The 16,656-nt window shown below is 40.3% G+C and overlaps 1 protein-coding gene across 3 annotated transcripts; it reads right to left on the bottom strand.

Moving 5' to 3' along the window:
* Positions 1–395: 395 nt before the first annotated feature.
* Positions 396–16,226, bottom strand: ZFP37 (ZFP37 zinc finger protein). 3 transcript variants are annotated; one of them, XM_050761003.1, is made up of 4 exons: positions 15,972–16,226; positions 8,134–8,218; positions 7,705–7,839; positions 396–2,800 (listed from the first exon to the last, which is right to left on the bottom strand). In XM_050761003.1, the coding sequence occupies exons 1-4, from the start codon at positions 16,023–16,025 to the stop codon at positions 1,257–1,259; spliced, it is 1,818 nt and encodes a 605-aa protein (XP_050616960.1). In that variant the 5' UTR covers positions 16,026–16,226; the 3' UTR covers positions 396–1,256. The 3 variants fall into 3 exon arrangements, with proteins under 3 accessions (XP_050616960.1, XP_050616958.1, XP_050616959.1); XM_050761001.1 differs by lacking the exon at positions 15,972–16,226 and adding an exon at positions 15,668–15,908; XM_050761002.1 differs by lacking the exon at positions 15,972–16,226 and adding an exon at positions 15,668–15,908 and having other exon boundaries at positions 8,134–8,215.
* Positions 16,227–16,656: the final 430 nt, after the last annotated feature.

Here is a 16,656-nt window from a genome sequence, read left to right as displayed (position 1 = left end):
AGAACAGGGAGGGGTGACATTTGTTTCATTTGCATTCCCTGATTGAGGTGTTTGTATGTTAGTTCTTTGAATATGAGATAAAACGGGGTGATTATTCAGAAAATCACTTTCATTCACCTGCAATCACAATTCATCATCAGTCTGAAAAAATGGCAAATGTAGAAACATAGTGCTGTTATAATTCACTATGTTAATGAAAGAACGTGTGTTTGATAGGAAAAGTCTTTATGAATTCAACATCGTTTCATACTATATACTTTTGATTCATCATCATGAATAATCATACAAAGATTTTAACTCTGTCAAACAACATTGTGGAGGGGTTCAGTGACAACCTTAAATAATGTTGATTTGTGCATATTAAAATATTTTAATTATAAAAATACATGTGCATCATTTAAAAATCCAAATATAGAAGGAAGTCTTGCTCCTATCCTAGAACCCAATCCTATACTCCTGTGCCCAATGGCAACCACCATGAAGTTTATTCTGTATTTTTTTCAAAGTCTATTCACATACAAATACATGTATATATGCATACTAAGATATATACACATACAGAGATAAGAGACAGAGGTTAAACAAACATACCCTTTTGTACACAAAGGGGAATATAATATATACATGGTTCAGCAACCTGCTTTTTTACACTTCACAGTATATCTTGAATATCACTCCCTACCAGCACGTTTGTATCCTCAGCTGCTTTATTTTCTCTTGTTTTCCTGTTAACGCTTTTTACATATATAACAACCCTTTCAAAAAGATTTCTGCTGATGCATAAGCCAACACAGACATTAAGAAAGAGCTGGGTGAAAATATCAAAGAGGCTTATACAAATGGCCACACTCATTTACATAAGGCAATAAACAGATATGCAAATTCAACTATAATATATGGTGCTTAAGTACAAAACAAGAAGAAACACAGGAACTGTCAGCATATATAACTTGTTTCTCCATTGCTTTGAATATTCAAATTATTCACAAGTTTTAAGCTTTCAATTTCAATCTGAACATGTAGATCATTTATAATAATTGAGTATTGTTAAAACAATATTTTTTATAAAAGGTTTTGTATCAAGTTTAAACCCTTGTTTCCATCCACTGATTCTATATGAAGATCCATTTTCAAAGTTTCTCATGTATAACAAGGTGTGATATCTTGTTAAAGGCTTTCTAACACTCTTTAAATTCAGTATATTTCCAAGGTTCAACAAAATTTTAAATTTAGTTAACAAATTTGCCACATTAACGTCACTCGTGAGATTTCGCTTTTGAATGAGTTTTCACATGTTTGGTTAGGGATGCATTTTGTTTGAAAGTTTTCCCACATTCATTACATTCATAGGGTTTCTCTCCAGTGTGGGATCGCTGATGTATAACAAGCTGTGACTTTGCATTAAAGGCTTTTTCACATTCATTACATTCATAAGGTTTCTCCCCAGTATGAGTTCTCTGATGTACAATGAGGTGAGACTTTTGGCTAAAGGCTTTCCCACATTCATTACACTCATACGGTTTCTCTCCAGTATGAACTCTCTGATGCTGAGTAAGGCCTTCAATTTGTTTAAAGGCTTTCCCACATTGATTACATTCAAAGGGACTTTCACCTGTATGAGTTCTCATATGGTAAGTAAGAGATGAGCTATGTCCAAAGGCTTTTCCACACTCATTACATTTATAAGGTTTCTCCTTAGTATGAGTTCTTTGATGTATAATGAGGTGTGACTTCTTGCTGAAAGCTTTCCCACATTCATTACATTCAAAGGGTTTCTCACCTGTATGAATTCTCATGTGTTTAGTAAGGGATGAGCTATACTTAAAGGCTTTTCCACATTCATTGCATTCATATGGTATTTCACCTGTATGTGTTCTCACATGTTCGGTAAGAGATGAGTTATACCTAAAAGACTTCCCACATTCCTTACATTCATATGGCTTCTCACCTGTGTGAGATCTCACATGTTGAATAAGGTTTGAGCTGTGTCTGAAGGTTTTCCCACATTCAGCACATTCATAGGGCTTTTCTCCAGTATGAATTCTTAGATGGTCAGTGAGTGCATGTTTATGACCATGGGCTTTGCCACACTCAATACATTCATATGGTTTTTCTCCGGTGTGAGTTCTCTGATGTACAACAAGGTGTGACTTTTGGCTAAAGGCTATCCCACATTCATTACATTCATATGGTTTCTCCCCAGTATGAATTCTCTGATGGTCAATGAGTCCTTGTTTATGGCTGAGAACCTTCCCACATTGATTACATTCATAGGGTTTCATACAAGCTTGAGGTTTTTCATGCTTAGTAGATGAGCTAAGGCTGGATGATTTCTTATGTTTCTCTCTAGTTTGAATTTTGTCCTGTTTAATATGGGATGAGCTATGACAGCATAATTTGTCATGTTTTTTGCCAGTTTTGTTACACTTATCAGATGAGCTATGGTTGGATAATTTCTCATGTTTCTTTCCAGTTTGCTTTTTGCCTTTCCTTGTATCAGATAAGCTGTGGTTGAATGACTTCTTGTGTTCTTTAGCTGCATCAGATTTCCTTTTTACACAGTTTCTTGAGTGATCAGGTAAATCTAAATTCTGTTTCAAAATTTTTCCATGTGACTCAAATTTAAGAAGCCTTTTCTTTGAAGGAATATGTTTTGTATGCAAATTATTTTTTTTCCCCAGTGAACCACAGTCACTGCCATTCTCCTTAGTTTGAGTTTTCTTTTTGACTACAACTTCCCTGAGGAGTTTGTTTTGAGATTTCTGGTTATTTTCAAGCTGGTCATCATCTTGCTCGACTTCTAAAATGGAATTCAGTGAGATATTCTTGTGAATCTTTGTACTCTTATATTTTGGAATAAAACTTGTAAAGAAATGACCTGTTGTAGGGTTAAATTTTTATTCAGGCTAGTATAGCAATGTAAATGAAACAACTAGGGTGAATGGACTTGAGGGAGAAGATGTTGTGGTAAAAAGAGGTGAGAAAAGTGACAATAGTGATTTTTAAAAGGTTTTGCTGCTTAAAAATATGAGTGTGCAACCTGGGATAGAAGATGAAATAAACACAAGGAGAAGTGAACAGAGAATAGATGGAGTAAAAAGAGCTTATGATTGTAGCTGATACTTTTTTGAGGTTTCTCGTAAGCCCAAGCTGCCCAGTTCTGGTAACTCCCAAGCTGGCCATAGTATATTGCTGCTGCAGCCTATACTGTATTACCCCAATTCTCCATGGGCACAGTTGGAGACAAATCTGACTCAAACCAAGTTGTCCAACAAGATTCTTTCTTCTAACAAATTTGACTCCAGTTAGTCTCCACTTGGTACTTAAATTTAGAAATTATATAAAGCAGGCACTAGTAACCCATATTTTCTCTATGTAAACAGAAAGCTCATCAGGTTAAAGAATGAAACATCCGCCGGGCGCGGTGGCTCAAGCCTGTAATCCCAGCACTTTGGGAGGCCGAGACGGGCGGATCATGAGGTCAGGAGATCGAGACCATCCTGGCTAACACGGTGAAACCCCGTCTCTACTAAAAAATACAAAAAACTAGCCGGGCAAGGTGGCGGGCGCCTGTAGTCCCAGCTACTCCAGAGGCTGAGAAAGGAGAATGGCGTAAACCCGGGAGGCGGAGCTTGCAGTGAGCTGAGATCCGGCCACTGCACTGCAGCCTGGGCGACAGAGCGAGACTCCCTCTCAAAAAAAAAAAAAAAAAAAGAATGAAACATCCACACACAGAGAAGCAGAGACATAAGAACTGTGTCTTTAAAGAGATCATTTGCACAATTTCAATTCCCAATGGCTTCCTAGTTCCTTCCTAGTTCCTATTTCTAGCCCCTGGTGAGGACTGGCTGAACTATCTTGCCCTTAGCTTGTAAGGGATATACTCATGTCCTTATTGCATATTCCTGTATGTACCGAAGCTAGCTAAAGTAAACTTTTGTTATTATATCCAAAAGAGCCAGAAAAGAAAAATAAAATGAGTCCACCAAGAAGTATTGACAAGCCGATAAGTGGCTGAGAAAATAAGTAAGAAAGGTTATCCACTTTCTACTACTCATGGTGAATTTTTCTTGTAGTGCTTAGACCTTTTCCTGCTGACATATCTTTTCCTTTCCATTGCTACCATTGAAATGACCCCCAAAATGATATTCTTGTACTTTAAAAATCCCTAGTTTCTCTACATTACCTGATGCTTTCATCAAATGATAAAATTCATAGTAATTAGCTTAGCAAACAAACTTTACTCAATCTGATTTATAGGGTGCATCCAAGTTTGTTTTGTTTTCCAATAGTTTGCTATGGAATGTATATTTGTTCTTTTCGGTCATTCTAATTGTCAATTACAAATTTTAAGTTTATTCCTAGCTCTAAGTGGTTACTCACATTCTTTCTGCCATACATTAAACACTTACAGATCTGAGATGTCTTCTTAATCCCTGCTTCCCTTCTCTGAGACCATTACCCACACTGAAAACTGTGGGCTGCTATGTTTATACTACATAAGCCGAATTCTGGCTAAAAACAATAGATTGGGCAGTGGTAAACACTGGGTAGTGCAATAATATTCTTTTGCCTAAGAACCAGAAATTGAAATTTATAGACTTCTGTTAGCTAGCTATGGATACTACATGTATAAAAACCTATAATCTTAAGAGCTGAGGCCGCCATTTAGGGGTGTCCTTTTTCAGCCACATGCTATATGCATGGAAAAGCAGAAAAAGCTTCAGAGTGAGAATTAAACAGTCTTAGAGAGAAGCAGATATAAAAATCCCCATGACTTCAGAAAGAAAGAGGCAGGAAGTGAATAGCCACCTTGATGGTAAAGGAACATTACACTGAGAAAGTGAAAACTGGACTCAAACCGAAAGGAGTTATGGTATCTGAATGGATGGAAAGGAAATATTATTACTTTTATAAAGGACATTAAAGAGATTAATTCCCATGGAGCAGAAGATCAGTTTTGAAAAATGAAAAAAATATATATATATGTAGACATATATGTATGTTAGGGAGTCTAGAGAAGTGCAGTTGCTGGCTGCTTTTTCATTTAGGAAATTTTAAGTGATGCAGAGAGAATAACAAACTTTTAGGTACCATGACAAGGCTGTGTCTTTCAATGCCCAAGGATGATGGAAAACATGGAGGAAAAATTTCCTTCTGGAAAGAAAGGAATCAAAACTGAAAACTTTCCCCTTGACATGTAATATTACAAGAACCTTTACAATGATAAATTGAGCTGGTCCCAACTGGTATCTGTCAGCAGGAAAAGACGTAAGGTACTACAAGAAAATATCACCATGAAGGAAAGGAGGAGAATTTGAACAAGCAAATTGGTATAGTAATATGGTAATACCAGAGAAGAGTTGGATATGGAAGAGCAATTGACTAAGGCTGGAAGTTTTTCTTGAATCTGAGACAGTAACTAAAACATAAATGCCAAGCTAAAACAACTGTAACTTCAGAAACAAATATGGAACTCACTTGGCCCAGCAAATTATTGGAGAGAATAGAACAGCCCCTCTTTGAAGAGCCTCCTAAGTAGTATATAAGAACCTGAACCAAAAGAGAGTCATTGTAGCAATGATAAAGATGTATTGAATGACTTAGGATTGTTTTTTAGCTGTAAAGTGTCAACAAGAAAAGTAAGGATAGCCAAAACTGGAGCTATTAATGGATGAATCAGAAACTCCATTGAGTCTCTTCATTTGTCATTTTAAAGACTGGTTCCTCTCAGGGAATTCATACAGTCTTGGACAACTGAAGGTCAAAAGAATTTAAAAGACATAGCAGATATTCTGCTATGAATAATTTGGGGACTATGGTAACATAAATAATAACTGAATATTTTCATGTTTGCTGGTAACATCTAAGATCAATTAAAGCTGGGCATGGTGGCTCACACCTGTAATCCCAACACTGGGAAGATGAGAAGGGAGAATTGCTTGAGACCAGGCATTCAAGACCAGCCTGGGCAACATAGCAAGACCCTGTCTCTATGAAAAAAAAGAGAAAGAAATAGGAAAAAAACTGATTTAGCAAATTTATCTAAGAATTGGAAAAATTTAAGTATGAGATAATATGAGCCTGATTTGTGTGATGACATTGAACATTGAGAAAAAAAAAAAAGCAGAAACTGAAGACAGGATAGTAACTCTATGGAAGACAGTCCTATAATCAGAGTACACCCTGATAAAAACAGGGAAGTTGAAAAGAACCTCTAATTTAGAGAGAAAGACAAAGCTTTCCATTTCTGACATCCTAAGAATAAGCTGTTATGTAAGTAGGTCAAATATGAGTGTAAGACAAAGGAATTGGAGATGTCCATTTGGAAGTCACGAGTGTAGAATAAATAGCTTTTATTTGCACAACGAATAATCGATACAATGTTTAAAAAGAACAGATAGTAGAAGACAAAACCTTAGGGACACCTCAGCAAAATGAGAAGAAAGAGAAGCTAGTGAGTAAATGATAAAGAAGCACTTAGCGGATAAGATCTGATTCAAGTTGTACAATTCAAACTGGGTGAGTGAGAACTTCAAGCTAACAAAAACGATTAAAGTATGCACTGAAAAGTAAGCAGTGGTGACCTTAAAGTCAGAAATTTAGTTACAGGCATGAATTCTGTGGGATTTGACTGCAGGGGTTAAGGAGAAAATGGAAATGATGATGTGCTATAGATCATGGGTCTAGAGAATTTCATAGTGAAAGGAGAGAAACAGAAATAACTCAGGACAGGAGCATCACGCCAAGAGATTTGGAAACAGGGCAGATCTAAGAATGTCCGAATACATAGGAGAAAAATTGACACCTAGGGTCTTGAGTAAAGGAGAAAAGCTGAGGATATTAGGAAAAGGGAGGATGCTTTTTTTTAAAAGCACTGATTTATATAAGGTAAGCAGGAGTGGGATTGAGAACAGCTAAGAGGGTCACTGCTCCTTCTGAAGATTGAGCAATGGAAGGGTCAGTTAGGCATCTGAGGGGCTGGTACCAAGTTTCAGAGCCCTGATTTTCACCTTTTATCCTACCACAACCTGAGTGGTGTGAAAGATAGTATTATTTTTTCCTGTGGCAAGATTATACCTCCCAGCCCCTCCCAAATGCATAGCCTTTTGAATTATAGCACTCTTCCCAGTGGAAGGATTATACATTCCTACCATGTTGAACTCAGGAGTGGCCAGATGGCCTGCTTTGACCAACAAAATTTGAAAGGGACCAACAAAAAAGAGTTACTATGTGGTTCCACTCACCCTTTTTCTCCCTCTGTCATGAGACCAGAATTTGCCAAATGGAGAATTGTCTTTCAGCATAGGTCCCCAAATAAAGATAATATGGAATAGAGCTGTGGCTTGAGCAAGAAACTAATTTTTCTTATTGTAAGTAACTAAGATTGCAAGGGCTCATTCCTTCATGGAGCAAAACTGAGTGGAAACTGACTGATAGAGGTAATATAACCAAACTCCCGTATTTAACACTAGCTCACTACCATAGTGAACCTCACATAGAACCTCTCGTGTGAACAAATTCGCAAAAGGAAGAGATATTAGAATCTCTCAGGTTACAGAATCTTTGTAGTTTGAAATATTATTTCCTCAGGAAATCCTGATTTTTTTCTACTGCTATTTTCTAGTTAAGAAAGACGAGTCTAGGATCTTTAAGAATTTCAGAATAAATTATTCTCTGAAAAATTTCAAAGTTACAACTTACTTCCATCAGTTTCTTTTTGCTTGGATCTTGCTATTTTACTTGGACAACCTTGACTGGGTCTTTTTCCCTTCCCCAACCATGGTGCTTCTCCTTTTTCCAACTTGGAGATCAAGTCTGGTTTGGGAGCTTGATACCCTGCTCATGAGAAATAGCAGAAACTGAGTGTTAGAACAACCATCCCAGAAATGAAGCCCCAGCATTTGTACTTCAGGGCCTAAAGAATACATGGCTTCTGGAGTTTCACAATGTGAATGCCAGGTCAACTGAACAGACCTTCCATTTTGGAGCCTTGGGCACAAATATCCTGCCTAGTATCTAAAAGGGAAGAAAGCCCTTTGACCTACAAAAATGAAGGCCGAACTTATCAAGGACTCCAGAGAGAAGGTATCACAGTGTACACATTTTGAATTACAAAGGAATTGTTCTTACCCATTGAGGCTTGGTTGCTGTAGTTCTCCAGCATCACATCATGATACACGTTCCTCTGAGCGGGATCCAGTTGCTTCCATTCCTTCTGGGTAAAGGTCATAGTCACATGTTTGAATGTTACTGATACCTGTGATAGCATATTCCTGTTCACGCTAATGTTATCCACATTTGGTGAGTGATTTGGACAAGATAATAATTTGTTCTTACCTTGACTACGTACTGTTGATCATGATATTATAACCTGCTCAATTTTTCATTATTTTGAACTCAATTTTTCTCTACTCAATTTTTCATTATTTTGAAAAACAAAAACCATATTAAGAAATGTCCCTACTGAGCTGGGCACAGTGGCTCATGCCTGTAATCCCAGCAGTTTGGGAGGCTGAGGCAGGAGGATTGCTTAAGCTCAGGAGTTTGAGACCAGCCTGGGCAACATGGCAAAACTCCATCTCTACAAAAATATACAAAACTTAGCTGGGTATGGTGGTGCATGCCTGTAGTCCCAGCTACTCTGGAGGCTGAGGCAGGAGGATCACCTGAGCCCAGGAGGTCAAGGCTACAGGGAGCTGAGATCACACCACTGCACTCCAGCCTGGCTAAGAGAGTGAGACCCTGTCATGACAAACAGAAATGTCCCTATTGTGAATTTATTTATTCAAGAGGATAGAATCATGTGCATATCGGAGAGAAAGATAAATAGCCAAAAAAAAAAAAAAAAAAAAGAAAGAAAGAAAGAAAAAAGAAAAAAGGAACAGAATCAATCTTTGTCTTATCTTCTATAACAGGGGATGTTAAAAGGCTATTGAGCAGTATTTATAGTTTATAGAGTTCTGAGGTAGAAGAATTGAGACCTTTTTTATAACCAGTCAAAAAAATCATTTATGGGCTGGGCGCATTGGCTCACACCTGTAATCCCAACAATTTGGGAGGCCAAGGCAGATGGATCATGTGAGGTCAGGAGTTTGAGATTAGCCTGGCCAACATGGTCTCTATTAAAAATACAAAAATGAGCCAGGCGTGGTGGCAGGCACCTGTAACTCCAGCTACTTGGGAGGCAGAGGCAGGAGAATTGCTTGAACCCAGAAGGTGGAGGTTGCAGTGAGCCAAGATCAAGCCATTGCTCTCCAGCCTGGGCAACAGAAACTCCATCTCAAAAAAAAAAAAACAAAAAACAAAAAAAACTCATTTATGTTTGGCGGCAAAAGTAAGATATTTTAGGCATATAAGAATGCAGAAAGTAGACTACCAATGTTCTTTAGAAATAAAGCAGAAAGTTGGGGAGAAATAGAGGAAAGGGGAAGGGGAAGAGAAAGTGGAAAAGAAGCAGAAAAAGAGAATGAATGATTTTTAAAAGAAGAAAAAATGGATCAGAATAAAGATTTCAAAATTGGGAAAGACTTAATATACGAGAGAGCTATGATTAATACAACCAGTAAAATGTCTAGTTAAATCTAAATAACTTGATAATGTGCTTGTACAACTGTTATGAAAGTATCCTTAAAATCAAGAGGTATGATATGAAAAAAAATAAGCAGAACCCTAACTAGGGGGGTGGGGGTAGGGAAGAAATTAAAGTATGTTAAAGTCCTTTTATTCGGCAGGTAAAAGGAGGATGGCACAGCTATTGGAGAATTTTGATACTAATAAATACACATTCAAACATGTTTGTCTAATGTTTAAAGATCATCCCTTATCCTCACAGACAACCAACCTTTTTTTTTCCTTCTTTTTATTTTTGTTTACTTTTTATTTTTGGGGATAAAGTCTCACTCTGTTGCCCAGGCTGAAATGCAATAACATAATCATAGCTCACTGACACCTTGAATTCCTGGGCTCCAGCAATTCTCCCACCTCAGCCTACCAAGTGGCTGAGACTATAAGCATGCACCACCCATGCCTGACTGATTTTTAAAATTTTTTGTGGAGACAGGTTCTTGCTATGTTGCCCAGGTTGGGCTCAAACTCCTGGGCTCAGGCAATCCTCCCACCTCAGCTTCCCAAAGTGCTGAGATTACAGATGTCAGTCACTGTGCCTGGCCAGACCACCATTCAATTACCTGCAAAAGTCATCAATTTAACCCCACAGACCTCTAGTCACTGACTACCAATAATCTCCCATCATTGATTGTCACTGGCCTTCCAATCACTGAGCTGATACAGACAGCCTTGCCTCATTACTGGGCCTATAGCTCCAAAATGACTGGGTAAAGCAAACCTCCCAAACAGTAGCAATCACTTGCCCCCACAGACACTCCAATCACATATTCTCACAAGTCCCTCAACCAGTGATACCCACAGGACACATGGTAATCTATCTCCCATTACCCCAAATCCCTCATCTTATCAATCCCCAATCACTGACACCAATAGAATTCTCAAGCAGTGGCCTTTATAGAAACTCTAATTACTGCCAGCAAATTCCACTCCTCCCTCAGCCTCTTTAGCCACTCCCTTCATTTACATGCTTTACCTGAAATCTACCTGTCTCTTGAGGATCCTGCTTCCTTACAGGAGCCTCAGAGGAGTGGAAGCTATCTTTCCTGCACCACTCCCCTCCCCGCCATGACCCATGTACCTCAGGTTCTAAAGATGCCGTAAATGATTACTTTCAACCATTTCTCATTCTTCCTTCAAAATTCATAGCTTATTTATAGTATCACCAGATTTTCATCTATTAACCCTCCTGGGTCCAGTGATTTCCTAGGAGGACTCACGTGACTCAGTATATAATTGTACTCACAGCTATTATTTATTTATTTATTTATTTATTTTCTTTTCTTTTCTTTTCTTTTTTTTTTTTTGAGACGGAGTCTCGCTCTGTCACCCAGGCTGGAGTGCAGTGGCCGGATCTCTGCTCACTGCAAGCTCCGCCTACCGGGTTTACGCCATTCTCCTGCCTCAGCCTCCCGAGTAGCTGGGACTACAGGCGCTCGCCACCTCGCCCGGCTAGTTTTTTTGTAGTTTTTTTAGTAGAGACGGGGTTTCACCGTGTTAGCCAGGATGGTCTCGATCTCCTGACCTCGTGATCCGCCCGTCTCGGCCTCCCAAAGTGCTGGGATTACAGGCTTGAGCCACCGCGCCCGGCCAGCTATTATTTATTGTAGCAAAAGTATACAAAGCAAAGTCAGTTAATCAGCATGGGATAAAGTCCAGAGGGCACCAGGCACCAGCATCCATGAGTCCCCTCCCAGTGAAGTCATATAGAACATGCTTAATTCTAATATTGAGTTATATTACAGTGAGTTATAATAACATGTATGAAATGTTGTCTACTAGGGAAGCTCATTAGAGACCAGTACTGCCCAAGGGTTTCACTGGGGGCTCATCATGTAGGCACTCTGCCTGCATGTACAAAAATTCCAGACTCCCAGAAGAAAGCAGGTGTTCAGCATAAACCACATTGTATATATTCTTTAAGCACTGGGAACTACTCTTAACCAGTTCTGGGAATGGTGGGATCCTTCCTGAAATGTAATTTCCCAGATGCCAGCAAAAAGCAAACCTTGCAAGCAGGCCTGTCTAAGGATAGCAGGTTTTTTGTTTGTTTGTTTGTTTTTGTTTTTTTTGTTGCTGTTGTTGTTTTCCCTGAGACGGAGTCTTGCTCTGTCGCCCGGGCTGGAGTGCAGTGGCCGAATCTCAGCTCACTGCAGGCTCCGCCTCCCGGGTTTACGCCATTCTCCTGCCTCAGCCTCCCGAGTAGCTGGGAGTACAGGTGCCCGCCACCTCGCCCGGCTAGTCTTTTGTATTTTTTGTAGAGACGGGGTTTCACCGGGTCAGCCAGGATGATCTCGATCTCCTGACCTCGTGATCCGCCCGTCTCGGCCTCCCAAAGTGCTGGGATTACAGGCTTGAGCCACCGCGCCGGGCCAGGATAGCAGTTTTTGACTTCTATGTTAACTCTGGTCTGCAGTCATCCCACCCCATTCACTGAAAACTTTAGCACCAGCTAAATCCCTGCCATCATGCTGCACTACCTCTGTATCAATGTGGAAGAGCCATTCAACACCCTTGCCTCTCTTTTTCATGAGGTCAACAATCTTTTCTTCCACTCAAATTCAGCCACCTATTCATAAATCATCTGCACTTACACCTTGCCATCACTATAACACCTCCAAAAATCTCTAAGACATTCCACCCTCTGACCATTATTTCCTATCCTGCTACTTGTTCTAGTACTTTCACTCCAATAATTCTCCAAACTCATTGAGCCCTCTGATCCTAACCACTTTTTCACAATCTTCCACCCTTACCTAGCCTTTCTTTCTTGTTCAGATTCCTTGTTCTAACACTATACACAATCAATTGAAAACTATAAAGTTTTAACTTCCTTTCTCCTCTTCTCCTCCGCTGTATTTACCTATCAAAGCCTCAACCTTGGTTAAATCCAACTCTCCTCTTAATCTCTGCCTGCAACCTTGCAACTGAACATTGCAAGAGAAAAATCAATCTGTGCTGAGTGGACTAACTTCAAATTTATAACACATATGCCAAATGGGCATCTAATACTGTCAGTAGTCCTACCTAACCCTAGAAAATGCACATTTCCTTTTTCCTAGATGATTATTTTGAACATTCTCCTTTTTAACTCTGAAAACTCCAACATCTACCCCTTTCCCACTCTCGGCTGATGAATTTGCTTCATGCTTTCAAGAGAAAATAAATCCAAATGGACAAGAATTACCTTGCCTTGTTACCACCAATTCCACCAACCTGTTTCCAAACTCATATATAATATACCTTCTCTTCTGTCAAAATGGAAAGTCTTCCTTCTCTCACCTAAGGCCAGTTTCTCCATTTGTGCTCTCAATACCATCCCCAACTGCCTTCCCAACGACTTCACCCCTGCAAGTACCTCTTTCTCTTTTGTAACATCTATTTCTCCCTTTTACTTGGATCATTGCCATTGACACACAGAGTTGCCTTAATATCATTCATCTGAAGAAACCCGCTCTTGATTTCATATCCTTTACAATGTCTATTTCTCTGCTTCCTGTACCAGCAAAACTCCTCATAAGTGTTGCCTATACTTGCTGTTTCCACTTCATTACCTCTCATTCTTTCAACTCACTCTAACAGGATGTTATCCCCTTAACTCCAATAAACGAGCTCTAATCAATCAAAATAACCATTGAGCTGCATACTGGCAAAATCAAATTATCTCTAGTCCTGCTTTGGGACTCAAAAGTGTATATCACAATTGATTACTCCTATTGTCTTGAAAGGCTTTCTTCTCTATGCTACTTTGACATCCACTTGCACAGTTTTCCTCTTACTTCAATGGGCACCCCTTATTCTCTCTTGTTTTTTGTCTTCTACCAGACTTTTAAATGTCAGAGTGACCAGGCCTCTGTCCCTGGCTCTCTTCTCTTCCCTATCTGTCTTCGCTTGCTAGATGACATGAGCCAATCCTAAGGCTTTAAATATCATCTTCATTGTGATGCAATTCAAAAATGGCTCCCTAGCTCACACCTTTCCTAAGTTCCAGATTCATATATATAGTGGCTACCCTATATCTTTAGGTAGATATGCAATAAGCATTTTGACATGGCCAAAATAGAGCCACTGACATCACCCCAGATCCCATTTCCATCCACCAAATCTAGTCTTTTCCACCATAACCCTTCCCATTCAGAAAATGGATTCACCATCCATCCAGTTCTTCAGGTTAAAAGTCTAGATGTAAATCTCGATTCTTCTCTTCCCTCATACTCCATATATCAATATATTAGTAAGTTATATTGCTTATCTCCAAATGTATTCTGAATTTGATTTCATTTTGCTGCTACAACTCTATTCTAAATCACCATAATCTCTTGTCTTTTACTATTGCAAAAAGTTCCTAACTGACTTCCCTATACCTACCTACTCTTGCCCCTCTGCAGTCCATCTTCCATGAGGTAGCCATGGTGATCTTTTCAAGGTATCAATCAGAACAGATTACTCCCCTGCTTAAACTCAATGGCTTCTCACTGCATCTAGAATAAAATCTAAATCCTTACACTAGCCAATAAAATCGTACATTATCTGATACCTTCCTACCACTATGATTCACACCTTTTTACTTTTCCTCTGACTGTGCTCCTACAGCACTAATCTTCCTTCCCTTTTTTAAGCACACCAAGTTCACTCCTACCTCAGGTCCTTTGCAGTTGATGTTTATTTTCTTCCTGGAACACTCTTTCTTCAGATCTCTACATGGCTGCCTTCTTGTGATGATTTATGCCTCAAGCCAACTGTCATTTCCTAAGGAAAGCTTTCCATGACTAACCTGGCTAAAGTCATGCACTCCCTACCCTCAATCACGCTCTACCACATCATTCTCTTTTACTTACTTCAGCACTTATTAGTGTCTAGAATAATTTTATTTGTTTATATTTTATCATATCTTTCGTATTTCTAGAATGTAAGTCATTGAGGGAGGGATTCTGGTTCTGTTTCCTGGCATCTCTCCAGCATTTAAAACATTCCCTGGTTTTGAGGATAAAGCAGAGACTGCAAAACAACAACAACAAACAAAATCAAAAACACTCCCTGGCATAAAATAAGTGCTCATCTTACAGTCTGTCTGTTCCTACTGTTCCTGTAAGTTTTCAATCACTGACACCCAAATACTCCCCATTACTAACCTTCACAAACTCCTCCCAATTATGGATCTCTACAAGTTCCCAACTATCACTCTCCACAGAACAATCATTAACCTCCACAGACCTCCAATCACTGACCACTAAAGAACCCTCAATTATTAAACCCAGCAATCCCCTCAAACTCCTGACCCCTTAGGCTTCTAGTCACAGAATCATAGAGGGTCCTCAATCATTAATTCCTACTAATCACCTCATTACTCAAAGCACAGTTATTACTGCTAGACATCACCTAATCATTGACTTGCATTCATCTCCAATTACCTTTTCTCCCCAAAGGGCATACAAATCATCTACCATCCCTAGAGACACCTCAACATTGACTCCCCAAACTCCAACAGTCATATTCCCCCCTCACAGGCCCCCTGATTCCTCCATTACCCACTGACCGTCAAAGATACTGCTAATCAAACTTGCACAAACATCACCGTCACTGACTCCCAAGCCCCAATCCCTGATGCTCCCAGATGCTCCCAGTCACTTAATTTCCCAAATCCCAACACTGACCATCTTTGATAATCCAGGCTGTAACCACCATAGGCACCCATAATCGCTGGCTCCCATAGACACCCCAAACCGCCAACTCCCACAGTCCTTCCCTCTCTCTGACACATCACAAAGTCCCCATTTCTGATCCCCTTCCAAACTCTGACATTCAGTGACTGCCAGAGACGCCTCCCCATCATTGTCTCTGCAGATCCCTCAGAATACTGATATCCTAAAGCCAAATCACTAACTCCACAGATAACTCAGAACACTGACCTCCCAAGAGACCCTTTAGCATCGATTTCACCAATTGCCAAATCACCTATTGTCACAGACTACTCCAATCACTGCCCCGCAATTAGACCATCTCTGACCGCCAAAACACCCTGCCTCATCACAGCCCTCACCGTGGCGCTGGTCTCGGGCTCGGACACAGCCATCTCCAGTGGTCGCCCGGCCTCTTTGATCGTTCCCGCACTTCTCCTCCGGTCCACGGACTCTGGCTTTGTCAGAATCCGGTAGCCGCTGGAGACCGACATGACGACTACCCCGAGAGGGGCCTTAGCGGGTCCGGCAGCTGCGATGGCGGCGCCCTTCGGTGATAGCCTACGGGGGCGGCCATCGTGGCGAAGGGCCAGCCGTACAGCGGAAGTGCGGGGACTTCTGGGACAACGAGATAGGGAAGCGAAAGCCGGCGAGGGCGTTACTTACAGGGTGCAGGAGTGATGCAATCAGAGCGAGCCGGAACCCGGTTCGGTTACGCATTACAGGAGTGACCTGGGCCTGACAACTCACTGCCGGCGTTCGGGTCGCGTCACTGCCGGAAGATATTTTACAGAATTTGGAATTGCTTTTCCGAATACACGTCAGTGCAGCCAGCGGCTAGAAGTCCGGGAATCACAATGCTTAGTGCGGATTTCAGAAGGCTGGGATGCGAGAAATTGGAAGCAGAACGGAGAGAAGCCTGATGGAACAAATAACATTGTTTTATAGGAAGAGACGTTAATCTTTGAGATATACGATAAATCTTTTCATGTATAGTATAAGAACAATAAGAAAAACTGAAACAGGAAGTTAAGTGAACACACCACTCTTCCTTGAGAGCCCGGGTTTGGTGAAGATATTTCAGCAGAATAATCAAGCACTTGGAGAAATAATTCCTTAATGCGTCATTTAATGCATTAATTGCATTCATTGAATATGTGCAGGTTAGGTACTGTGCTATGCAAGGTACTGGAAAAAGAGTGGAGAGGGGTAGGGATGATGTAAGTCCAGAGTCCAAAGGCCAGAAAACTAGGGGCTCCAATGTGAAAGGGCAGAAGATGAATGTCCCAGCTCAAGAAAAAAGAGAAGGTGGTAGGGAAGTGTAGATATGTTGGGGTCCGAGGGCGGGGGA

This window comes from Macaca thibetana, chromosome 15, assembly GCF_024542745.1.
Source record: "Macaca thibetana thibetana isolate TM-01 chromosome 15, ASM2454274v1, whole genome shotgun sequence".
In the NCBI taxonomy this organism is placed as follows: domain Eukaryota; kingdom Metazoa; phylum Chordata; class Mammalia; order Primates; family Cercopithecidae; genus Macaca; species Macaca thibetana.
The sequence above is the reverse complement of the archived record's forward strand: the minus strand, read 5'-3'. Positions and strand labels throughout refer to the sequence as shown.

Bases quoted from the DNA above. Each gene is read 5' to 3' on its own strand.
- ZFP37 (XM_050761001.1), bottom strand. From the start codon at position 15,799: ATGTCGGTCTCCAGCGGCTACCGGATTCTGACAAAGCCAGAGTCCGTG. The intron at 8,219-15,667 runs GTGAGGGCTGTG...ACCTTTACCCAG, and splicing joins AGCCCGAGACCAGCGCCACG to AAGGAATGGAAGCAACTGGA. The intron at 7,840-8,133 runs GTAAGAACAATT...TCTCATGAGCAG, and splicing joins CAGCAACCAAGCCTCAATGG to GGTATCAAGCTCCCAAACCA.